The following is a 25,657-nucleotide window of genomic DNA, read 5'->3' on the forward strand; positions in this document are numbered from 1 at the left end:
TAGCTCACTGCAGCCTCAAACTCCTAGCTCTAGTGATTCTCCTTCCTCAGCCTCCCAGGCATCTGGGACTACAGGCACGAGCCACCACACCAGGCTAATTTTTTCTATTTTTAATAGAGATAGCATCTGGCTCTTTCTCAGGCTGGTCTTGAACTCCTAAGCTCAAGCAATACTCTTGCCTCAGCCTCCCAGAGTGCTAGGTTTACAGGCATGAGCTACCGTGCATGGCCTAAAAATTTATTCTTCAATCAAGAAACTGTCAAATGAGTTTGGTTGGGGTCCCAGACATCATTTGTGTTCTACCTAAAATTGATATCATTTATTAGACAGAAAATTGACCCAAAGATGAATGTGCTTTTTACCAAGTCATGGCTTTCTCTGAGTGTACACTTTGTGTGTTTTCCAGTTCATCAGTGCCATACTCTACAGCCAAAACACCTCACCCAGTGTTAGCCCCAGTGGCTGCTAACCAAGCCAAACAGGTAACGCATTGATTTTTACTTTAGCATTCATGCAGTGTCTGTAATTGAAAACTCGACTGTTCTAAGTCCTGACTTTGTTTAAATGAACCATAAGTCTGATAAAGATGTGTGATCCTTTCCCCACAATTTATGCCAGTCTTGACATAGTTATTAACCTTGGTGGCCAGTCAGGACCTCATATTGTCTTCATAGGCCATTTCACATTCTAGAAGTCTTCGGTCATAATTCTAATACCCTACGTTGTATGAGGAGTTTTTATTTGCATTTCACTTTCATTTAACATTATCTCAGTTAATCCATTGAACAGCCATGTGCGGTAGGTAGGATAGATGTTTAGATATGTCTCACTGATGTAAGAAGCCTACGCTTGACACTAATGTACGTTCACCACAGTTAGTAAATGGTGGGACAAGAGCTGGGACTCAAGGTTTCTGACTTCTCGTCCACTGCAGTTTTCACTACACTGTTCAGTGTCATTGCTGGAGGGATAGGTTATCTTGTTTTCTCCTGCAAAAACCCTATTTTTCAGAGTTTTCATATTTTCAGTTATGTTATGTCTAGCTTCAGCTTTTGCCTAATAAACATTGTCATCTACAAAAACAAATTATGTTGCAAATGGTTAAATAAACCAGAATAAAATAATAAGGGGTAGCTGGAAGGTAGATCAGGCTATCTCTGAAGCTTTTCCTAAGAAATGTGCTGCTGTTCTTACATCTTTTTCTGGGATGAATAACTTTCGTCTCAGTTTGAGATCGGAGTTTGAGACTGAACGTAACATCAGGACTAGGCTGTTGTGAGTTCTCAACCCTATATTCTTTAGTTCACCATGACTTAAAAAATGGCATTTAAGCATTTAGCATTTGATCTTTCTTGTGGAGGTTTTCGTGTTCACAGAGGAAGACACATGGTAAGGCATAAATCGTGACAAATTAGTGAAGGAACATTGACTAGAGATGGATAAATTGAACAATTTTGCATTTAATCTTATTGTAAATTCATTGAGAGCTAGAATCATTTTATTCATATACTCATTCATTAATTCATCTATCAAGTATTCAGTTATCTTTTATGGACACTGGGAGAATAGCCATGAACTAGACGGTCATAACTCTGCCTTTTTGGAGCTTGCAGAATATTTCTATATCCATCCTCTAAAGTGATCTTAAAACAAATGATTGACTTAAATTGGGTCTTTATTTCTCTCTCCTTTCTTTTTGTAATTAAGCTAAAAAAAAGTGTATTTGCTTACTGTAATTGTATTTTTACATTTACATTTTACATGTTCCTTTATTGCGAAGAATGGTTAGTGGTTTAACATAAATATTTTGCTTGTATTCTGTTACAGGGGCCTCAAATAAATTCCCTAAAGCCATCTGGGCCCACACCATCATCCAGTCTGTTGTCATCTGGTGATAAAGCTTCAGGTCAGTTTGTGTTTTTGTTTTTCTGAAAACAAAGGTAAAAGAACCACTCTGCAGTAGAGTTTATCATTCTAGATCTCACAGGCAGCTGTTGTAGGAAATCAGGTACAGAGATCATATTTGTAAGACCTCAGCTAATGAAGAATTTCTGGAAAATTAGTGAACCCTTCAACAGCTATGTAGACTTCTGAAATTTTGAGGTTAGTTTGAAAAACGTTAGAGTAATAGGAGAAAAACCTTAGTTTAAAATCTTTTCCTAAAAACGATCAATAGTATTTTCTTCTGGCTAGCTGCATAGTCGGAGTTTAGAGAGGAGTGGATCAGAATCTTGAACTCTATTTCTTCTACTAAAAGGAATTAAAAATTCTCTTGGTTCACAGTGACAGTTCAGAAGCCGATAAGATATAAAAAGTAAAACAAATTTGTTTCAGTATAAGATCTCAGAGTAGATATATTAAGTCAATATTATAAGATTTTATGGCATCACATGCTTTCCCAACACTCACTCAAGCATAATTATTCTTAATTAACTTTCACAAACATCTGATCAAACATTTTCCCAAGCCAACTTGAAGCAGAAGGTTTTTATTTATAACCTAAGTTTCCTGTCAGTCTTTCTCAGTGTCCCCTTTTGTTGGCTGCTTTTTCATAGCCCACCTAGTTTGGCCTGTATTGCTTCCCACTCCAAGGGTTTTGTGCTGCCTGCAGTCCTCCATTTTCACCACACTCTGGACTCTCGCTTTTATTTTGATTCATGCTCTCAAGTGGGTCTTAAAGCAAATTCTGTTAGAAACCCTGAACTTGACATATTAGCAGCCTACTTTCCATAATCTCTACTCAGTCATGGAATCATTCTACCTTTTCTCGGTAATCCAGAGCTTTCTAATTGGATATTGCATTTATCTTCAGTGCAATATTCCTTTCACTCAGAAGAAAACCATTATTGTGTAAGCCAAAGTTGTATTGTAGAATTTGGATTGATGCAGAACCACAGTTGATATCATGTATGCCTCACATAAGAAGGAGGTATAAAGCACTTCTCAACTGGGGCCTACAGCTTTATGTTAAAAGGAAAATTTTAGTGAAATTGTCAAAGACTTCTGAATCATTTAGGATTCAAATTGAGACATTGGGCTGGCCGCAGCTCAAGCCTATAATCTTGCACTCTGGGAGGCCGAGGTGGGAGGATCACTTGAATTTAGGAGTTTGAGAGCGAGACCCCATCTCTACTAAAAATAGAAAAATTAGTTGGGCATTATGATGTGCACCTGTAGTCCCAGCTACTCGGGAAGCTGAGGCAGGAGATGGTTTGAGCCCAGGAGCTGGAGGTTGCAGTGAGCTATGATAACACCACTGCACTCTACCTGGGGCAACAGAGTGAGACTCTGTCTCAAAAACAAAAAAAAAAATGCAAAATTTGTTTTTTTTCTGACTAATATTTTAGATCTTTCTTGAGCAATCCTCCTGCATCAGCTTCCAGAGTAGCTAGGACTACAGGTACACGCCACTATGCCTGGCTAATTAGTCTATTTTTGTAGAGATGGGGTCTTACTGTGTAGCTCATGCTGGTCTTGAACTCCTGACCTCAAGCGATCTTGCTGCCTCAGCCTCCCAGAATGCTAGGACAACAGGTATGAGCCTCTGCGCCTGGCCAGAAGTTTTTGAGAGATCATATATCCTAACATTTTTCAAAGACTTTATTGGGTAGTGTTTTTTTGTCACTCTTAAAGTGAATCAAGGAAACCTAAGAGACTTTGCTTCATGCATATCTTAGGCAAGTAGTGTGACTTGTAAAGAAATTTCTAAAATTCACCATTCAGTGATGATCATGAATCACTTTCTTTGATTGCTAGATGTTTACTTCTGTTTTTACTTGCTGGGTAGTCAAGGTTGAGAAAAGAACTTTTTTCTTTTGGTAGGAAAACATCTCTGAAAGATAGTATTTAAGAGATTGCAAAAAGTTTCTTTTTAAGAAAGCATTTCTAAAACCTTTATAGAATAGTTCTCCTATTAATAATGACAATACTTCATTGTGTTTCTGATTTTAAAACTATTATATGTCTACAAAAAAGTCTATGGTGTAGATATATAATGTAAGGAAGTGAAAGCTGCCTTATAAATTCCATGTTCCAGAGAAAATAATTTCATGTATATCTCTTAAGATTACTTCATTGTTATTGTTTTTTTTTTTAAAAAAAGACATATCCTATAGCTACTGATTTTGTAACCCGTTTTCCCTTCTCTACCCCTACTTAAAATGAATGTCTTGGTCATCTTTCCAGCTTTAATACATCTGCCTTACTCATTTTAATGGCTGCCTGTGATTTCATTGAGTAGTTGCTCCTGTTAAGTTTTACTAGTACACTGCTGGTAGTCAAGGTTGTTTCTGATTTTTCAAGCTCATAGGCAAGGCCGCATTGAACATCCTTATACATACTACCTTGTGTTCCAGTACTTTTAAGAATATCTCTATTAACATCTACCCTATATTCATTTAAGGAGAAAGTATTTTTTTCTTATTGTTGTTTGGTTTAGTTTGGTTTGATTTGGGATTTAAAAATGTAGTTTTTCCATTCTCCTACCCCTTTTAAAGTAGAGCAATAGGAAAAGATGAAAAATTATACCCCACACTATTAGTAAATAGAGTGCAATTGAACATGGGGAAGCTGTGGGTTGCACTTTTCACTTTCTCCATGTCCCTATATTATAACAATCATGTATTACCTCTGTAATTTAAAAAAAAGAAAGAAAACTGAATTTGTTAAATACAAAAAAATCTATAGAAAAATGCAGAAATGTATATAGAAGTAAATAGGCAGCCTTAAAGCCACAACTCAAATGTTTAGCTGGTTAACCTGTTTCTCTTTGAATTTTTTCCATTCAGCATGTATTAATTTCAAATAATTTTAAAGCTACATTATATACAGTTTTTGAATTTTTTTGGCATATCCTCACATTATAAGCATTTTTCCATACCACTGAAACCAATAAGAATATACTTTTAAAATTTTAAGTTTAAACTGCCCTAGAATTATTTTGGTATCTTTTCTGGAAAGGAGTGTGTGGCATGCCTTAGATTGGAATTAACATCGATAGAGCCAAAGAGCAAGTTCAGAGACTTTGAGCATAAATTAGGCAATGTGCTCACTCCCCTTGGCACCTGGCCTGTCACAGAATGCACGTGAGGTCCACAAAACTAAAGCAGTGGCTCTGAGCTGCAGGGAGTTACAAACTGCAAGTGTTTCTAACTGACTTTTTATAATGTTCTTTATCTTTTTCCGTGATTTCAGGGCCAGGGACAGCCAAGATAGAAACAATAGTGACTTCAACTCCATCTGCTGCTGGGCAGTTCAGCAAGCCTTTCTCATTTTCTCCATCAGGGTCAGTAATGAATTTAAGTTTTGTGGCAAATTGCTTGCAACCCTATACCGTGTTTCTCTGAAAATAAGACCTACCCATAAAATAAGCCCTAGCAGGATTTCTAAGCGTTTGCGCAATATAAGCCCTACCCCGAAAATAAGACCTAGTGACAGGTGTGGCTACGCAGCCTATCTGCACAACCCATGCATTTCATCGCGGAGCGGTAAAGAAGATGAGCAGCCCTTCTCATCTGCCCCATCGTGACAGCTACTATCCCAGAGGTGACCAGAAATGTGTGGGCAGCCCCACGAACAAGGTCGGCTCCCCCTGTCAGGTCCCTGCCATCCTGTGCATGCTGCAAGCTGAGGCTTTGAGGGGAAAATAACACATCCCCTGAAAAGAAGCCCTAGGGTGTCTTCTTGAGGAAAAATAAATATGAGACCCTGTCTTATTTTTGGGGAAACATGGTAGATAGCTTCTCCAAATCTTAAAATCATATGTTTATATGCTTCTTAAATGTGCCTAAACCCAAAGTTAGGGTTGCCAAAGTTCTTATCACTCCAGTAACATATCTGACGATAGTGGCAATGACTTAATGTTCTAATGTAAGTCTGTTTCCCCTTTGTGGTTCAAGTTTATATTAATACATGTATTATTACATATTTATTTGTTTTTTTTTATCGTAAGCCTCGTTTTCTTTGGGTAGTGGGTCTGTTAAATTCTATACATTAGTTTGTTACACTAAGATATCTTCATTCTGATACCATTTGGGGGCTAGATGTGACAATTAAATTGGCTTTACCGTTTTGAGAGTTGAATATACTAAGAGAATGTGTTAAAAGACTGTAGCTGCCGGCCGGGCGCTGTGGCTCACGCCTGTAATCCTAGCTCTTGGGAGGCCGAGGCGGGCGGATTGCTCAAGGTCAGGAGTTCAAAACCAGCCTGAGCAAGAGCGAGACCCCGTCTCTACTATAAATAGAAAGAAATTAATTGGCCAACTGATATATATATAAAAAATTAGCCGGGCATGGTGGCGCATGCCTGTAGTCCCAGCTACTCGGGAGGCTGAGGCAGAAGGATCACTCAAGCCCAGGAGTTTGAGGTTGCTGTGAGCTAGGCTGACGCCACGGCACTCACTCTAGCCTGGACAACAAAGCGAGACTCTGTCTCAAAAAAAAAAAAAAAAAGACTGTAGCTGCTTGAAATTGTGGGTTCATATAGATATGAAGAAATCTGCTATTTCATTTTTAAAAAAATAATGGTGATGGCTGGGCGCGGTGGCTCACGCCTGTAATCCTAGCTCTCTGGGAGGCCAAGGCGGGCGGATTGCTCGAGGTCAGGAGTTCGAAACCAGCCTGAGCAAGAGTGAGACCCCGTCTCTACTATAAATAGAAAGAAATTAATTGGCCAACTAATATATATAAAAAAAAATTAGCCGGGCATGGTGGCGAATGCCTGTAGTCCCAGCTACTTGGGAGGCTGAGGCAGGAGGATTGCTTGAGCCAGGAGTTTGAGGTTGCTGTGAGCTAGGCTGACGCCACGGCACTCACTCTAGCCTGGGCAACAAAGCGAGACTCTGTCTCAAAAAAAAAAAAAAAAATAATGGTGATGACACTTATAAAAGTTGAGTCATTTTAAAAATGAAAGAATCTTCTACATCTCATTCTAAGGTAAGTCTTTGTTAACCTTGGAGTGAGGGTGCCTGTTGTGTCATTTACAGACACTCATGCTATTACCTGTGTGAGCTGCTGCAGCATTGTTCTTACAGCAATGCAGTTAGATTCTGTGTAGCTGAGATCAAAACCTGTCAAAAGATTTTTGCTGTTGAAGTGTTGTGCATTCATTTCTATTAGAAAAGCCTCTTAAACTCTCTTAGTTTATGCCTTTGTAACTGAAATCATGTTAACTAAAGTCTCTTCTTCCTAATGTCAATATGTTTGAGTGTCCTTCAGCCTAATGTGTTAAGAGAAAAGAGGGTATTAGAATATAATTTGGGGGGGAATGTTATATATTATATGTATTTTTTCTTTTCTTTTTTTTAGAGACAGGGTCTTGCTCTGTTGCCTGCTTCTCAGTTGTACAGATTTTATTTTATTTATTTATTTAGAGACAGAGTCTCTGTCACCCAGGCTGGGGTACTGTGGTGTGCTATTAGCTCACCATAACCTCAAACTCCTGGGCTCAAGCCATCCTCCTGCTTCAGCCTCCTGAATAACTGAGACTATAGGTACGCCACCATGCTCGGCTAATTTTTTTTATTTTTTGTAGAGGTGGGAGTCTCACTGTGTTGCCTGGGTTGGTCTCAAACTCCTGGCCTCAAGCAATCATCCCACCCCAGCCTGCCAGAGTTCCAGGATTACAGGCATGAGCCACTGTAGCTGGCTGTATTTTTTCTCTATTGTAAATCATTATGTTTTATACTTCCCAAAGGTTATTTGGAGGAAATTTTAAAGAAGAGTTCAATACCAAGAACTGTTGCATCCTTTACTCTTCTTCCCTGTTTTAAAGCTGGAAATTTTTAAGTTATAAGTCAATGGCTTGCCTCTATTAGGTTAAATTTCTTTTATTATTATTTTTTAGTAGCCCCTCATCAGTCCATTTGATATGTAAAATTTCTTCACCAAGGTTGAGACCTACTAATAAAGGGTTTGTGTGTGTGTGTGTGTATGTGTGTGTGTGTGTAATATGATAAAATGTTTAGCACATCTTCCAGGTTGTCTTTGTCCACTTGAAGAAGGCGATGATGGATAGAAAATAATCTAAATTCTTACATTATTTACTACATTTGATGTGCTTGGTTTCTTACATTTTAAAACTCTATTTAGTTTAAAATCTGCTGTTGTGAGCTTTTATCACAGTGAATGCTCTATTCTAGTTCATACTTGTCCTGAATTTTCTTCTTTGGCTATGGTGTCTTTATAGTGTAAAGAAAATGTATAGAAAGGAGAGAGGAGATGGTAAAAAGAGTCAGAAAGTTTTTGAACCATTATTTTCCCAGCCCAGAATTCAGAGCTCTGTCAAAATGACAGGGACAAGGTCTTCTATTTTATTCTATTCATCTGCTCTAGCAGTGCAAGGCTGTCCAGCATGCTCCTTGATCTTGGGCCTGGTTACAAGTGGCTCTCCCTAATTCAACTGCCTCTGTCTTGCCAGAGCTGCCTTACTTTCACTATGCAGACCATGTGCTCTGGCCACCATTCCCACGTATGTCTTCGTATGTTTCTACTATTGCAACTTTGCTTTGCTTGGAATAAGTCCCCACCCAAACCTCTACCATGGAAAGCCTAGCCGTCCCTCCAAGGCTTTTCAGCTGCTACTGTCTTCTTACCTCACCCAGAACTGCTTGGAGTGGCCTTACTGCTTCTGAAATGTATGCTTGAAGTCTATTGTTTATCTTCTAGATTGTAAATTCCTTGAAGGTAGTTTGTATGAATGAATTATAAAATGGAATTATTATAAAGGGCAATATTGTGCCTTAGGTTTGTTCCTTTTTAACTTCTCTTTTTCTACTCATTAGGACTGGCTTTAATTTTGGGATAATCACACCAACACCATCTTCTAATTTCACTGCCACACAAGGTAAAAGTCTCTGTTGTATAGCATTACTTATATGTTTTCCCTAAACAAGTGCTGGTTATTTTTATACAGATGTGTTGACATTTTACTTGCTCCTGAGTCTTATTTATAGTATCTGCAGTAAAGTTTGTTGTTGCTAATGTGCATTAGAAATAGGCTCAATTTAAGAAACTACTCTGAAGGATTTCGGTCTATTTTCATAATTAAGAACAAGGGATTTGCTGCTGTAAAAATAAAGACTGAGGCCAGGCTTGGTGGCTCACGCCTGTAATCCCAGCACTCTGGGAGGCCCAGGCAGGCAGATCGCTCAAGGTCAGGAGTTCAAAACCAGCCTAAGCAAGAGTGAGACCCCATCTTTACTAAAAATAGAAAGAAATTAATTGGCCAACTAAAAATATGTAGAAAAAATTAGCCGGGCATAGTGGCACATGCCTATAGTCCCAGCTACTCGGAAGGCTGAGGCAGAAGGATTGCTTGAGCCCAGGAGTTTGAGGTTGCTGTGAGCTAGGCTGACGCCACAGCACTCTAGCCAGGGCAACAGAGTGAGACTTTGTCTCAAAAAAAAAAATCAAGGCTGAAGTCAACATTTAATATTTAAGTGTTAACATATGAATTAAAATTTCTTTCTCGGCCGGGCGCTGTGGCTCACGCCTGTAATCCTAGCTCTTGGGAGGCCGAGGCGGGCGGATTGCTCAAGGTCAGGAGTTCAAAACCAGCCTGAGCAAGAGCGAGACCCCGTCTCTAAACAGAAAGAAATTAATTGGCCAAATGATATATATATATAAAAAAAAAATTAGCCGGGCATAGTGGCGCATGCCTGTAGTCCCAGCTACTCGGGAGGCTGAGGCAGAAGGATCACTCGAGCCCAGGAGTTTGAGGTTGCTGTGAGCTAGGCTGACGCCACGGCACTCACTCTAGCCTGGACAACAAAGTGAGACTCTGTCTCAAAAAAAAAAAAAAAAAATTTCTTTCTCTACCATTTCCATCTAAAATTAAAATTTTATCAATTTGTTGGGTGATTCTGTAGGGTGAGATAGACATAATACTATAGAAATAAAAGACCAAATTCATTGTTTTTGCTTGATAACATATCTGCAAACACACTGGTCCCATGCATGTTGTTACAGATCCATCAGTTAGCGTGTTTTTAATGTTTAAAAGAATTTGAAGACCTATAAAGAAACCAAATCTATTGGTTAAGTGCCTTCCAGTTATCAGTTTAAGTTATTAGATTTATTTTTCTTTTATTTTAAAAAGAAAGTTTTAATTATGAAAATGAGGTGCTGTACTTTTTTGTTTTGTTTTTTGAGAACAGGATCTTATTCTATTGCCCTGGTTAGAGTGCAATGATGTCGTCATAGCTCACTGCAACCTCAGACTCCTAGGCTCAAGCGATCCTCTGCCCCAGCCTCCTGAGTAGCTAGGACTATAGGCGCACACCACCATGCCTCGCTTATTATTTTTTGTAGTAGAAACAGGGTCTCACTATGTTGCCCAGTCTGGTCTCAAACTCCTGACTTCAAGCGATCCTCCTGCCTCAGCCTTCCAAAGTGCTAGAATTATAGGCATAAGCCATACACCCACCCCAGTGTTCTTTTTGAGCAAAATATGGAGATATTAAAAAGCATAAAGGAGTTTAGAATTCCACATTGTACCCCTTGGTAATAACTATTGTACTATTATATTTACTTCTGGGGATTTTGTCTTCTACTTTTTTTTCATTAACACAATCTCTTACGAATTTTCCAATATTATTGAGAATCTTGTAAATGTAATTTTTAATGGCTTCATAATTCTGTCTTGAAGATTTTTTTAACCATTCACCTATTGGACATTTCAGTTATTTCCATGTTTCCCCTATTATAAATAAAACTGACCATCTATCATTTATTTACTGAACAAATATATTTTGAATGCTTTTTATGTGCCTACCCACGTGGTAGAATTTTTTCTGTGGAAACAGGATTTCCTGATGTCTAGAGGGAGATTGGGGAGCTGGAAGTATAGCAGACTTCCTAAACCTGGTCTGAATATGGCACAGAAAGGCTTGTGCTTCATTCCTTTCTCTCTTGAACAGTAATTCTTAAAACTTGTTTTTATCCTTTGCCCAGTTAGATGTGGCAGAACAACCCTGACGGCCCACCTCCTTTCCGTTCTTACTGTCTAGAAGAAAAAAAACTCAGTGTTTGGAGAGGAACAAAATAATTGTCAAAAATCATAAGGAAAATAAAATGGAAATAAAAAACAATCATAATTTGATATAAACATTATAATTAATATGAGACTAGACAACAATCCCAAACCATAAACAGCTCAGTACAACACGAGCTGTACAAAGAGTTCTTTCTGGAGATTATAGGTAGTAGGGGCTTTGCAGTGTTCCCACGAGTATGTCATAGCCAGATGTCTTAAAACAATATGGAGTTAGAAATGTCAGTAGACATTTGCAATAGGCTAATTTTACTTTATGAATATCATATTTTTGTTACTCTTATTTACTGACTACTATTGTTTGATCAGACCTTTTTGTGAGTGCTTTACCTGTACGTCATTTGATCTTTGTAACAGCTCTATGAGGGTAGGCATTATAATTATCTAGCTTTTCCAGATGGGGAAGTTGAGACCCAGAGAGGTAAAGTAACCTTTCTGGAGTTACACAGCCATCAAGTGGCAAAAGTGCTAGTTCCAGAGTCCATGTTCTTGATCACTAGGCCATGCTGCCTCTGTAAAATAGCCTACTTAGTAGACCATTTAGCAAGTAACCATTAATTGTATGTAAAAATGATTGTGGATTAACACTTTATTTGCCCAAAAAAAACAATGAAAAAGGCCAGGCCCAGTGGGTCATGCCTGTAATACTAGCACTCTGGCAGGCCGAGGTGGGTGGATCACTCAAGGTCAGGAGTTCAAAACCAGCCTTAGCAAGAGTAAGACCCCCGTCTCTACTAAAAATAGAAAGAAATTAATTTGCCATCTAAAAATACATAGAAAAAAAAGCCGGGCGTGGTGGCACATGCCTGTGGTCCTAGCTACTTGGGAGGCTGAGGTAGCAGGATTGCTTGAGCCCAGGAGTTTGAGATTGCTGTGAGCTAGGCTGATGCCACGGCACTCTAGCCAGGGTAGCAGAGTGAGTCTCTGCCTAAAAAAAGAAAAAGAACTTCCATTTTGAATCAAATCCTAGTCTATCAGTAGGTCTATTGGCCAACACTGTCTGAGGATGTTATTGAAGAAAGCACACAGATGGTCATTGGAATATAAGGGAAGATGTCTTTTTATTTCTCTTTTGGGATAATACATTAATTTCATGTATTCTAGATGTCATGTATTCTAGATGTCATGTATTTGTTGTGATTTAGTGGTCATAAAAAGAATATTTGTTCCTTTTCACCTCAGTGAGATGACTTAGAGCTAGCAATGCTATAGAGAAGCATTCATTCTGTCCTCCCCAAAGAAAACTGTTGTTATAGCAAGCTACCCCCATTCTTCAGGGGAGAGAGCTGTGGCTTAGAAATCCAATCAGTGGAACTGTGATAGGTTTGCTAAGTCAAACCCATCTCCTCATTTCTTTTTATTAGGGACAGCACCCTCCACTAAAGAATCAAACCAGCTCGACACATTCTCGTTTGGCGGGGGAGGCAAACCTTTTTATGAGACTGTTCCTGAGAGCTCCCCGACCTCAGGAGTCACGTCGGCATCCAACTTAACAGCAGCTGCTGTCGCTTCTCCAGGAGAAGCTGCTCCATCAAGCAGCAGACCTGCAGCCCCTTCTGGAAGTGCTCTTTCCACTGCCTCCAGCAAGCTGGAAACTCCACCATCCAAGGTGGGAGAGCCTCTGTTTCCAAATTCTTTGGCTGGAGAGACTCTAGGAAGTTTCTCAGGACTGCGGGTTGGCCAAGCAGATGATTCTACAAAGGCAGCTAGTAAGACTTCATCCACAAGCCTAACTAGTGTCCAGCCCACTAAGACGTCAAACGCGCCCTCAGGGTTTAGTTTTACTGGCCCTCCAGCATTAGGGAAGCATGTGGAACCCCCTGTGACTTCTTCTGTCACCATTACCACGGTAGCATCACCAGTAGTCTCAAGCACAAGCACTAGCAGTTCCTCAACTGGCGTGTTTGGCAGTCTGCCACTCACCAGCGCAGGGCCCTCTGGGGGGATGATCAATTTTGGTGGGACATCTCTAAGTAGTGGCAAGACTAGTTTTTCATTTGGAATCCAACAGACCAGTAGCATAGTGCCCCCATCTGCCCCACCATCGACTACAACTGCTAATGCCACTCCCCTTCCAACACCATTCCCCACATTGTCGTTCGGTAGCCTCCTGAGTCCAGCGTCTACTCCGTCCCTGCCTGTGTCCTCTGGCAAAAGCACAGAGGCAGCTGCATCATCGGCTTTGCCTGAGAAGCCAGGCAACAGTGAGGGCTCAGCATCAACAGCCTCTCTTCTGGGGCATCAGCCACCAGCCCAGCTTCCTCAGGCTCCTCTGCAAACTTCGGACTCTGTTAAAAAAGAACCTGTTCTTGCCCAGCCTTCAGTCAGCACCCCAGGCACTGCAGCATCTAGTACCAGTCTCATAGCACCTCCTGCAGAGGCCACTCCAGCAGCTACTGGGGACCCTGATGTCAGGACGGAGGCAATATCCCCAGCTTCCACCTTTTCAGTGTCTGGACAGACTGCTGGCACAGCAGCTGCCGTCTCAAGTGCAGGCCCTGTGACCATCGAAACATCAAGTGCCCCCACAAGCTCCAGCACTGCTTCCAGTGTTGCTCCAGGCCCAGCTACAGAAGCAGCAGTGTTTGGGACTGTCACTTCTGGCTCATCGGTCTTTACTCAGCCACCTGCTGCCAGTTCTAGCTCAGCTTTCAGCCAGCTCACCAACAACACAGCCACTGCCCCCTCTGCCACCCCTGTGTTTGGGCAGGTGGCAGCCAGCACCGCTCCGAGCGTGTTTGGGCAGCAGACAGGCAGCGTAGCCAGCACAGCCACCGCCACGCCACAGGTCAGCAGCTCAGGGTTTGGCAGTCCAGCTTTTGGCACCTCAGCCCCAGGGGTCTTTGGACAGACGACATTTGGGCAGGCCCCAGCCTTCGGGCAGTCAACGAGCAGCCCTGCAGGTGGCTTCTCCTTCAGTCAGCCTGGCTTCAGTTCTGTGCCTGTCTTCGGTCAGTCCGCTTCCTCCACCCCCACATCCACCAGTGGGAATGTCTTCGGTGCCTCTTCAAGTGCCAGTAGTTCTGGTTCCTTCTCATTTGGACAGTCTTCTGCCAACGCAGGAGGGGGGCTGTTTGGCCAAAGCAATCCTCCTGCTTTTGGTCAGAGTCCCGGCTTCGGGCAGGGAGGCTCTGTATTTGGCAGTACCTCAGCCACCACCACCACGGCAGCATCATCTGGGTTTAGCTTTTGTCAAGCTTCAGGTAAGAATTTACAGAAACTTTTTACTTGTTCCCTCTGTATTATTTGAAACATTTGCAACAAACCTGCATTACTCTTATAATTAAAAAAAGAAAGGGAAAAACAAAAAACCCATAAGGGAGCTTGGAGCACATGTGGTCTCAAGAATTTCTTTGGCCTAATTGGCTGGATCTGTTCCAGCTCAGTGCAGCTCCAGTTATGCTTCTTAACAAGTTGTCTACTCTGCTAGCCACCAGAGTGCCAGTTCCATGGGGAAAAAACAAGGATCTTTAGTTTAAGGTCATGGCAAGTAATTTAATTTCTCATAAATAAGACATTTTCAACTTGGAAGATGCTTTAGAGATCATTATGTCCAAAGCTTCAAGCCTCAAGGAGGCTGATCCAATGTCAGATAGCACTAGTATTGGGGTCAAAAGGAGAGTGCAAGTGGCCTCACTGCCCTGTCAGTAATGTCTGCCACCATCTTTCTTACTGGAGTGGTGGGTACTGACATTTGAGGACTTGGGTTTTTTCCCTATTTTCAATGTTGTGATTTTTTCAAAACTGTTAAAATTTTACTATTTTTGACAGTTGAAACTTAATCCTTAACTATTGTATGTCCAATTTTAGCAGCTGCTTTTACTTCTAAAAGTTATCAATAGATGGGACAATTTGAAAATCTTTTCTAAGATTTGCTTTCCAATAGCTAACTTATAAAAGGCAGTTCTTTCCCAGTTAGGCTCTGGGGGGAAAACAAGGATCAATGATTTCTGATGGACAAGATTACTAGTAACTACAGGCTCATTTCTTCAGTGATAATTTATTTGAAAATGGCTCATAATTTATCAGAAAACGAATGTTTTCCTTCCTTCCATCCTTCTTTACAAATACTTGTTAAGCTCCTAAGACCTACGCGGACACTGTGGTGAAAAGACAGACACAGTTCTGATATCCTCCTGATGCCCTGTGCAGAGGCCAGTTGGCCTCTCTGAATGAGAGGCAGTGTACTGACTCAGTCCAGAGGACAGGCAGGGAGGAGGCCCTGTGAGTCTTAAAGGACAGTAGGCTATTTAACACGGTCTCCACTGCTATTGCATCATTTGTTCTACAGTCAGAACTTGAGAATACCTCGTGCACAGGTATGACCAAACTATTCAGAACGCCTAGAGAAATCCTCTTTCGTTTAGTAACTGTGTGGAAAGGTACCTGAGCTGTGTACTGTAGCCCTGGTTGAGGAATTGAGATTTGCCCAAGCTCACTGACCTAATCAGTGACAGAAATGAAATTGGAACTCCTGCCTGTTCACTTGTCTAGTGTTCTTCTGTTATGATTTTATAATATGTATAGTTCTGCCTGATTTTCCCAGGCCTTGCTCAGCCCAGCACCTCAACCACGTTATGCCATCTAGAAGAAAGGTAAACTACCTTGAAAGAATCTTTCATTTGAGATTCATAAGAAACCAGGGAATAGAAATATTCACAATAGTGAGTTAGTCATTGTAGAGAATTCCTGGCGGCTAAAAGTCTGGGGAGAAGTCACTCTGAGAGTGCACCATCTTACAGCCTTTTCGCCTGAGATTTAATAGGAGAGAAAGATTCTTTCCTTGGAACTTGGAATTTATACTATTATAAAATGTTAGCAGTGAAAAAAGGTCTGAAAGTATTTACTCAGAATTTTCTCCATTTTCTAGACGGGGAAACATTTTATTCATAAGTTGATTTATTGTGGGATATCTCAACATACCTAAATGCCATTAAAAAAAAAAACCAACATTTTGATGTTGTAAAAAAAGACTTATCCAAATTGAACTTTTGTTTTCTTTGTATTTTATAGGTTTTGGGTCTAGTAATACTGGTTCTGTGTTTGGTCAAGCAGCCAGTACTGGTGGAACAGTCTTTGGCCAGGTAAATATATGTTTGTCTGTATTCATGTCCCGTATATCAAACTCATCCAGTTTTCACCATTGTAATATAATCATCCATGTTATGTCTCCAAGCCCAGCAAACAGCCATATGTGGTTCTGAGGCTATACTCTGTTCAGCTACTTGGGGATGCAGAAGTGTCAACTCTGATGAGAGAGAATCACTAGAATTTTGATTCTTCTTTGATAGTCCGTCTGGGAAAGTACTTTAAAAGCACATTGCCTGATTTCTATCAGTTGGCCTGTTCTGTTAGGCCAAGGGTTGGCAACTACAGTCCATGGGATAAATATTCCCCTCAGCCTTGTTTTTTTGTTTTTTGTTTTTTTTTAATTCTTGAGCCAAGAATAATTTTTATATTTTTTAAGGGTTTAAAAAAAAAAAAAAGAAGAATATGTAACAGAGATCATGTGCAGCCGCTGTGCTAAGCTATATGTGGTCCAGTGACTACTCTTGGTGAGCTGAGCTATTCCACTTTGTATAGCTTGCACTTATCTGTGTACCAGGCATAGCATCAAGTGCTTAATACAAATCAATTCATGTGACCCTCACAGCACCTCTATAAGGTGAGGTAGGTGCTATTATTATCTCCATTTGAGAGATGAGGACACTGAAGGCCCAGAGAGGTTAAATTGACTGTTTTATCGCATTCCGGCTGCTTTGAGATCATACCAACCTCCTAAGGAGCCCTTCTGAATAAAAACTCTCTCATGTGTTGGAAATGGTGGTGACTTTCTGAAGGTGAGATTAGTATTAGTCTAGCAGTTAATAAAGTGCTAGGCATAATTTATGATTCTTATACATCTTCAATAGGAGATTTTCTTTATCTCCATCTTTGTTTGAAGATGGACTCCACCCTCATCAGTGGTCTTTCTTAAAAGAGAGAAATGAAACTTCTGATTTCCAGTTTCTTATAATGAAGGACTGGGTTATTCAAACTGAGTTCCCTACTGAAAACTGCCAAAAATGCTAGATACAACATAAAAACCATGTTTTTAAATGCACTGGTAAGCTAACAAGGTATTTTGCCAAGCCAAATTAAAAGGAAAATGGGAGCCTAGAAAAGTAAAGTAGTGCATAGAAGCTACTTTCGCACTGACAGCATTTGCTAATCGGAGAAAATTTGGATTTTCTATTTAAAAACCCCAAGGATAGAGGGACAAAAATCACTAAGATATGGATGAAGTAGAGACCTTCCTCACAGTAAGCTGGGACTGGCCTGATGTGGTTCTACCAGGGTGGTGTCTCCATGTGTGGCAGAAGCAGTGCACAGACACCCTCTGAGCAAAAGGAACTTTAGGCCTCAGATTATTCTTACAATTTTTAAAAACATTGATCCCCACACTTAAATTAGTCACACAAGGAAATAAGGAACTATGAGTAAGAGCCAGAATAAACATCAGAAATACCTTTGCAGAGACTACCTATAAATCAACTATGTTTTACATGTTTAAAAGAAAATACCATTAAGGAGTAGGAAATAAAAAGTGTCATAGCAGCTTTGAAAAAAAACCAAATAGAATTTCTAGAAAAATGCAATAATTAAAATTTAAAACTCAGTGAATATATTTTGAGCAGATTAGACCCAGCTGAAAACAGTAGTAATCTACTAGAAGGGGGTGAGATAGTGTTCAGGCTTTGAGGGCTATAGTCCATCTGTCACAGCCACTTGTCTCTGCCACCATGTACAAAAGCAGCTATAGACAATATGTAAATGAATGAACATGATTATGTTCCAGTTGAGCTTTATTTACAAAAATAGGTCGTGGCCTGGATTTGCCCCCTGAGCTGTAGTTTAGTGACCCTTGAACTAGAAGGTAGGTCAAATTAAGTTATCTGGAATGCATCATGGAGAGCAAAAAAGATGGAAAATACAAAAGAGAACAAAAATCTACAGGAGAAAATGTAACATACATTTAATCAGAGTCACAGAAGGAGAAGAGAGACAGAATGTGCGACAATATTAGAGAAAAAGACAAATTTCCAAAACTAATAGATAATAGCAACCCCCAAGTTCAAGAGCCCAATAAGTGCCACAAAGAATGCAGTAACAGGCCAGGCACGGTGGCTCACGCCTGTAATCCTAGCACTCTGACAGGCTGAGGCGGGTGGATTGCTCAAGGTCAGGAGTTCGAAACCAGCCTGAGCACGAGTGAGATCCCGTCTCTATTATAAATAGAAAGAAATTAATTGGCCAACTAACATATATAGAAAATATTAGCCGGGCATGGTGGCGCATGCCTGTAGTCCCAGCTACTCAGGAGGCTGAGGCAGAAGGATAGCTTGAGCCCAGGAGTTTGAGGTTGCTGTGAGCTAGGCTGACGCCACAGCACTCACTCTAGCCTGGGCAACAATGTGAAACTCTGTCTAAAAAAATAAAAAGAATGCAGTAACATTAAAGGAAATTGATTCTGAGACCTAGCCTGAAACTGCATAACAACAGAGATAAAGTGTTAAAAGCAACTAGAGAAAAAAGACAGGTTACCTTCTAAGGAACCATAGTCGGACTGACTACTGACTTCCTAGCACTGAGTATGAAAGCCAGAATGTGGTCTGTCTACCTAGAATTTCTAAAGCCAGCAAAAATATCTTCAGAGAATGAAGGGAAATCAAGACTGTTTTTTCAGATGAACAAATACCAGGAGACTTCAGGTCTAGCAGACCTGAAGGAATTCTAAGGGACATTCCTCAGGCAGAAGGAAAATTTGACTTCATTAAAATTATGGCCTTCTTAATTTTAGAGTAAAATAAGCCATGAAATAGGAAAATTGTAGCCTATATAACCAAAAGATTGATTATATTTGAATATGTAAGGAATTCCTACAAATCAAAAAAAAAAAAAAAGACAGCTACACCCAAATTAAATTAAAACGGCTGACAATGCCAGGTATTAGTGAGGAAAAAAGCAATTGGAAATTGTCATATGTTGCTAGTAAGAGTATAAATTCATATTAACGGCTTTGAAAAACCATGTGGCAGCATCAAAATTAAATATACAAAATCCCTATTGACCCAGCAAATGTACCCTGAATAGATAACGAACAGAAATGGGTGCTTTTGCTCATCAAAAGATATGGAAAAGAATGTCTGTGGTAGGCCAAGCACAGTGGCTCACACCTGTAATCCCAGCACTCTGGGAGGCCAAAGTGGGAGGATCGCTTGAACTCAGGAGTCAAGACTAGCCTGGGCGATGTAGTGAGACCCTGTCTCTAGAATGAAAAATTAGCCAGGTGTGGTGGTGAGCACCTATAGTCCTAGCTACTCCGGAGGCTGAGGCAGGAGGATTGCGTGAGCCCAGGAACTTGAGTTTGCTATGATGACGCCTCTGCATTCCAGCCTGGGTAACAGAGAGAGACCCTATTTCTAAAAAAATAATAATATACTTTTAAAAAGAATGTTGATAGTAGCAGAATATTCTTAATAACTAAACACAGGAAACAACCCACATGCTTATCATTTGAAGAATGGATAAATTGTGTTATATTTATACAATGGGATACTACAAAGTAATGAAATAAAATGTACTGCTCCTATACAAAATAGATGAAACCTACAGATGTAATGTTAACTGAAAGGAGGCAGACACAAAAGTACTTACTCTGGTGATAGAATAGCAGTTACTTTTAAGGCAATAAAAATGGAGTATAAGGAAGCCTTCTAAACCAGTGGTCCCTAGCCTTTTTGGCACCAGGGACCAGTTTGATGGAAGACAGTTTTTCCAAAGACCAGGTTGGGGGTGGGGTGCACAGAGCTTTGCAGCCTGAGGGTTGGGGACTTCAAAAGTACTAAAAATGTTTGATATCTTGAACATTGAACGTTATAAACAATTATGTGTCAGAATTCCTTGAGCTCTCTATACACAAAGTTTGTGAACTTAATAAACACTAGAAAGAAAATAGGCAAAAGTCTATTCATAAAAAAACAATCTTTGGTAGTAAACATTGTGAATGTACTTAATTCCATTGAATTATACATGTACATATGTGCTGGTTAAAATGGTAAATTTTATGTATCTTTTATCACAATAAAAAATAGAAGAGGAAATAAGACATTTAAAAAATAAGGAGTAACCAAAGGACCAATAAACAAAGATTTCAACTTCATTAGTAATACAGTCTAATTGCAGTCTAATACAGTCTAAGTAATACAGTCTAATTGCAGTCTAAGACTGCAAAAATTAAAAGTCCAACAATACTGACAGCCTCCCATACAATCCTAATGAGAGTATAAATTGACACACCCCTTGGAGAATAGTTTGGTATTATCTAGTAAAGACCAGCAATTCTACTCTGAGATTTGTTCTTTAGAGAAACTAAGGCACATATGTACCAGAATACAAGAATGTTCATAGCAACATTGTTATGATAGCCTAAAACTGGAAGCAACCCAGATGTTTATCAACATTGAAATGGGTAAATGAACTTATATTATTCTGTATTAGAATATTATCCAGTTGTGAAAATAAGCAAATTACAGCTTCGTGGACAATAATAATGTTAAACCAAAGAGATATAAAAGTTATTACTGTAATAAACTCCATATTGCTACTCCCCCCCTTCTTCCTTCACAGAAATCATTTGCAACTGGAGGGGCCAAAAATGCAAATCAAGGTTTTTTTTTCTATGACAGTGGGGGCCTGTCTTTTATATTCATTGCTGTATCCCCAATGCTTAGGACTGTGACTGGCACATGATAGTCATTATGAAAATAAATGTTCAGGTAGCGGGGATATTCTCAGAAAACTCTAAGGATGCCATGCAGATTCTGGCTATGATATGAAAGCATACAGAAAACCTTTACTTCCATTATGACACCAAGAAAAATCCAAGTAATGTAAGAATCACACTTATTCTAGGAGTATTAGAATAATTTAGCACTGTTTAACAAATTGCCTCAAAACCTAGTAGCCTACAACAGCCATTTATTTATTATAGTTACAGATTCTGTGGGTTGTAAATTCAGATGGCTGTGGTGGGGGATGGCTTGTCTTTGTTTCCACAACACCTGTGGCCTCTCGGGCTAAAAGAACAGAATACTGGGGACCAGATCATCTGAAGGCTCACACTTATGTCTGTTGGCTCAGACCCTAACTGGAGCTGTTAGCTGGAACACCTACATTTGGCCTGGGCTTCCGCACAGCATGGTGGCTAGGTTCTGAGGAGGAACATTGCAAGAAAGAGAGGGAGCCAGGCTGAATCTGTGTAACCTTTTTTTTTTTTTTTTTTTTTTTTTTTTTTTTTTTTTTGAGACAGAGTCTCACTCTGTTACCCAGGCTAGAGTGCTGTGGCATCAGCCTAGCTTACAGCAACCTCAAACTCCTGGGCTCAAGCTATCCTACTGCCTCAGCCTTCCAAGTAGCTGGGACTACAGGTATGCGCCACCATGCCCAGTTAATTTTTTCTATATATTTTTAGTTGACCAATTAATTTCTTTCTATTTTTAGTAGAGATGGGGGTCTTACTCTTGCTCAGGCTGGTCTCGAACTCCTGAGTTCAAACAATCTGCCTGACTCGGCCTCCCAGAGTGCTAGGAAGTCATAGCACATGTTAAGCTGCATTGTTGTCATCAAAGCAGTCACAAAGTCCCATCCAGGTTCAAGGGAAGGAGAAATAGATGCCACCTCTTGCTCTAGAAGAGCATATGGGACTAAAAGTATTGCTGTGACCGTCTTTGGAAAAATATAATCTGTCATAACGAGACTGTTAAAGTGTGGCAGAAAGCCTTGTTGAACTGACTTTCAGAGAGTGGAGCCCATCATATGTAAGCATGATGGTACAGTAGCTTCTGGGGGCAGATGCCAGGTCTAGGTTTGGGTAGGTGGAAGAGAGGTCTTGCCAAAGATTGAAAAAAATTTACTTACTGGAGAAGAAGCTATTGCCAACAATGGGGTCAAGCAAAATAAATGACCAGTAAGCACATGAAAAGATGATGAATAACATTAAACATTAAGGAAATGAAAATCGAAACTACAGTGAGATACCACTTCATACCCACTGGGATGACTGTAATTTAAAAAATAAAGCAGGCTAGATGTGGTGGCTCATGCCTGTAATCCTTGCACTTTCGGAGGTCTGGGTGGGAGGATCACTTGAGGTCAGGAGTTTGAGACCAGCCTGAGCAAGAGTGTGACCCTATATCTACCTAAAATAGAAAAAAATTAGCCGGGCACACCTGTAGTCCCAGTTCCTGGGGGGGAGGGCCCCTGAGGCAAGAGGATAGCTTGAGCCCAGGAGTTTGAGGTTGCAGTGAGCTATGATGATGCCACTGCACTTTAGCCCAGGCAACAGAGCAAGACCCTGTCAAATAAATAAATAATAAGCAAACCAGTATTAACAAGGATATGGAGGAATTGGAGCCCTCATACATTGCTGGTGAGAATGTAAAATTGTGCAACTTCTATAGTTTGGTGGTTCCTCAAAAAGCTAAACATAGTACTTCTACCATATGACCCAGCAGTTCTACTCCAAGGTATTAATAGAATACCCAAGGGAATTGAAGAAAGGAACTGGAACAGATACTTGTATGCCAGTGTTTATTGCAGTATTATTCACATGCCTAAAAAAGTGGAAACAACTCGTCAACAGATAAACAAAATGATATATGAATTCAATGAAATATTTCTCAGTCATCAAAAGGAATAAAGTTATGATTCATGCTACACATGGATGAATCTTAAAAACAGTATGCTAAGTGAAATAAACCACAAAAGGACAATTATTATATGATTCCACTTTTATGAAATATCTAGAATAGTTCAATTCATAGAGATGAAAAGTAGATTAGAGGTTATCAGGGACTGAGGAGGAGGGAATGGGGAGTTATTGCTTAAGGGTTATAGAATTTCACTTTGGGATAATGAAAATTTTAGAAATAGGTGGTGATGGTTGTACAACATTGCAAATGTAATTAGTGCTACTGAATTGTACACTTAAAAATGGTTAAAATGGCAAGTTTTATGTTATATGTATTTTACCATAATTTCTAAAAATTGATAGTGACATACCAAAAACCATTGAGTTTTATACTTTAAATCAGTGATTTGTAGGTATGTGAATTATATGTATCCCAATAGAGCTGTTTTTAAAAAGTCAGAGTTCTGAAAGACTTGCAAGTGCAACAATAATTTGTTTGGCATAAATATCCTGTTACCCACTGCCCTGCTTTTGCTAGGGGAAAAAAAGTAAAACTAAAAAGCAGAATTTGCAGTCTTCCATTCTCCTGTGGCCCAGAACTGTTGGGTCTAAAGGTGATGCCGCAGCCCAGCTGCCTCCTGACTCCAAGCTTAGACACTTATATGACAAATAACTTAAACTCTAACCAGAGACACTGTTGGGCTAACCAGTAGTGAGCTAAGTCTTACCTCTGTGACTCAGTTCCAGATCAACCCATAGTAAAATCTGAATAATTACCTCCTCACTGTAGTCTACAGATAAAAGAGAGCTCTCACTCTCTGAAAAAACATTGTTCTTCAGTCACCACTGTTATTGTATATATAAAGTCCAGTAAGTCCCACCCCAAAATTATGAAACATACAAAGCAACCAAAAAGGGGGAGGACCCACAATTTAAAAATTAGCAAAAATCAACCTATAGGTGACCCAGATATTTGAGCTAGAGACAAAGACTTTAAAATAACTATTGTCCTCAAGGATTTACAGGAAAATATTGAAAGAATAGTCGAATAAGGAATTCCAGCAGAAAAATGAAATTTTAAAAAATAAAGTCTTGATCTGTATTTAATGTTTAAATTCAGTATGTAAAATAAACAATGTTTAAAAAGGCTTAGCAGAGTGAATACTACAGAAGAATACTGAACTAGAGGACATTTCGACAGAAATTATTCAAAGTGAAGGTCAGATTGGAAAAAAATTGGACAGGGTATTGGTGACCTGTGCAGCAGTATCAGGCAGTCCAACATATGTGTAATCAGAGTCCTGGAAGGAGAGGGGTAGAATAAATTTAACAAAAGAAGTACAAAACTTAAGCAGTGTCTAGCTGACCAATGGGACTGATATCAAAAAGAAGAAAACATAATTTCATGAATACTATAAAATGTTGAAAAGAAATTAAGATCTAAGTAGATGGAAAGACATCCTATGTTCATGGATCAGAAGATTTAATATTTTATTAAGGAGCAGTACATAGCTCATAAATTGTAGAACCAGGACTGAAACCAAAATCTGTCCAAATTAATAATTCATGTAGAAATTAGTGGTAAGACAGAGCTTCTATTTGATGAAGGAGATCAGTCTTTAATTTCAGAGAGTGTTGAGTACTATGAAGAAATGAAGCTTGTGATAGTAATCAGGGAAGTTAGTTTAAGTTAGATGGTCAGGAAATGCCTCTCTGAAGAAGTCCCATGAATGTCTCTCTTTTCTTTTTACATTTTGTTTGTTTGAATCAGGACCAGATAAGGGCCATACATTGAGATTGGTTGATCAGTCTCTTAAGTCCCTTTATCTGTAGATTTCCCTCTCATGTTTCTCCATTTTTTTATTTTTCCTCATGGTTCAGTTGTTGAACAGAGCTGGTCATTTGTCCTGTGGAGTTTCCCATGATCTCGTTGCTGACTACATCCTTGTGGTGTACCTTCCAAATTAACTTGGTCCTTGGTCCTCTTTTACTTGCTGTGAAGTATTTGGCTTAATGAGAGTCAAGTTTGATTTTTTTGGCGATATCATGAGGCTGGATCTTGAACACTTACTCCTTATTCAGTGATATTAAGGAATTATTAAATTTTTCTGTTGTAATGGTATTGTGTTTATAGTTTTATAGATTCGTACTGGAAAATCAGTATGCGAATGATAAGATGTCTGAGATTCCCTTCATTCTAATAAAGCATGAGAGGAAATGGAGGGCAAAGATAAAACCCGACTGGCTATGAGCTGATCACTGTTAAGGCTGGCTGATGGGTGTGTGGAGGGTTCATTATACTCTTCTGTCTCCTTTTTGTACATATTTGAGATTTTCCATGATTTTAAGTTTTAAAACCTATTATATATCGCAGTTAAATTGAATGGAATTCTCACCCATTTATGAGGATGCAGTAACTATCAATTCATATTTAATTCAGTGAAGTATATTAATTATCTGCTTTATTCATTTCTATGGGTAGCCTTTATCAAATCACGTTATTAAAATTAAGCTGAGCCATCTGAAATTGCTGGTTTTTTGTGGGGCAGAATATTCATATATTGGCAGTTTCCTGTGTTTCAGCCTGACACATGGAAGTCAGCCAAACAATCTGATCCTTCTACATACAAGCATCAGTTGTCATGTCTCTCTTCCTTTCAGTGACAGTTTACTACTTATCAAAGCCTACGCTTTTATGACTGGATTGGATTCCTAGCTGTTACTCATCATTAAATGGTTGTAGTGAACTGTTATTGTGGTGGGGTTTTTTTTAGAGAAATATAAAGGAATAAAAAGGTAGACTAGCAAGTACATTAAGTACATTGCCATGAGGCAAAAAATAAGCTTGCCATGTTCAAAGCAAGAAAGACAGACTG

General features: G+C 39.5%; 1 protein-coding gene across 2 annotated transcripts in view; it reads left to right on the forward strand.

Moving 5' to 3' along the window:
• The window catches only part of NUP214 (nucleoporin 214), a 100,567-nt gene that overhangs the window by 58,376 nt on the left and 16,534 nt on the right, over positions 1-25,657 (forward strand). For both annotated transcript variants that reach the window (XM_020289538.2, XM_076009133.1), the window contains exons 25-30: positions 407-482; positions 1,828-1,906; positions 5,194-5,284; positions 8,781-8,842; positions 12,415-14,253; positions 16,064-16,134. In XM_020289538.2, coding sequence (XP_020145127.2) covers positions 407-482; positions 1,828-1,906; positions 5,194-5,284; positions 8,781-8,842; positions 12,415-14,253; positions 16,064-16,134 — 2,218 coding nt within the window. The remainder of the gene's footprint in view (positions 1-406; positions 483-1,827; positions 1,907-5,193; positions 5,285-8,780; positions 8,843-12,414; positions 14,254-16,063; positions 16,135-25,657) is intronic.

Source organism: Microcebus murinus, chromosome 12 (genome assembly GCF_040939455.1).
Source record: "Microcebus murinus isolate Inina chromosome 12, M.murinus_Inina_mat1.0, whole genome shotgun sequence".
In the NCBI taxonomy this organism is placed as follows: Eukaryota; Metazoa; Chordata; class Mammalia; order Primates; family Cheirogaleidae; genus Microcebus; species Microcebus murinus.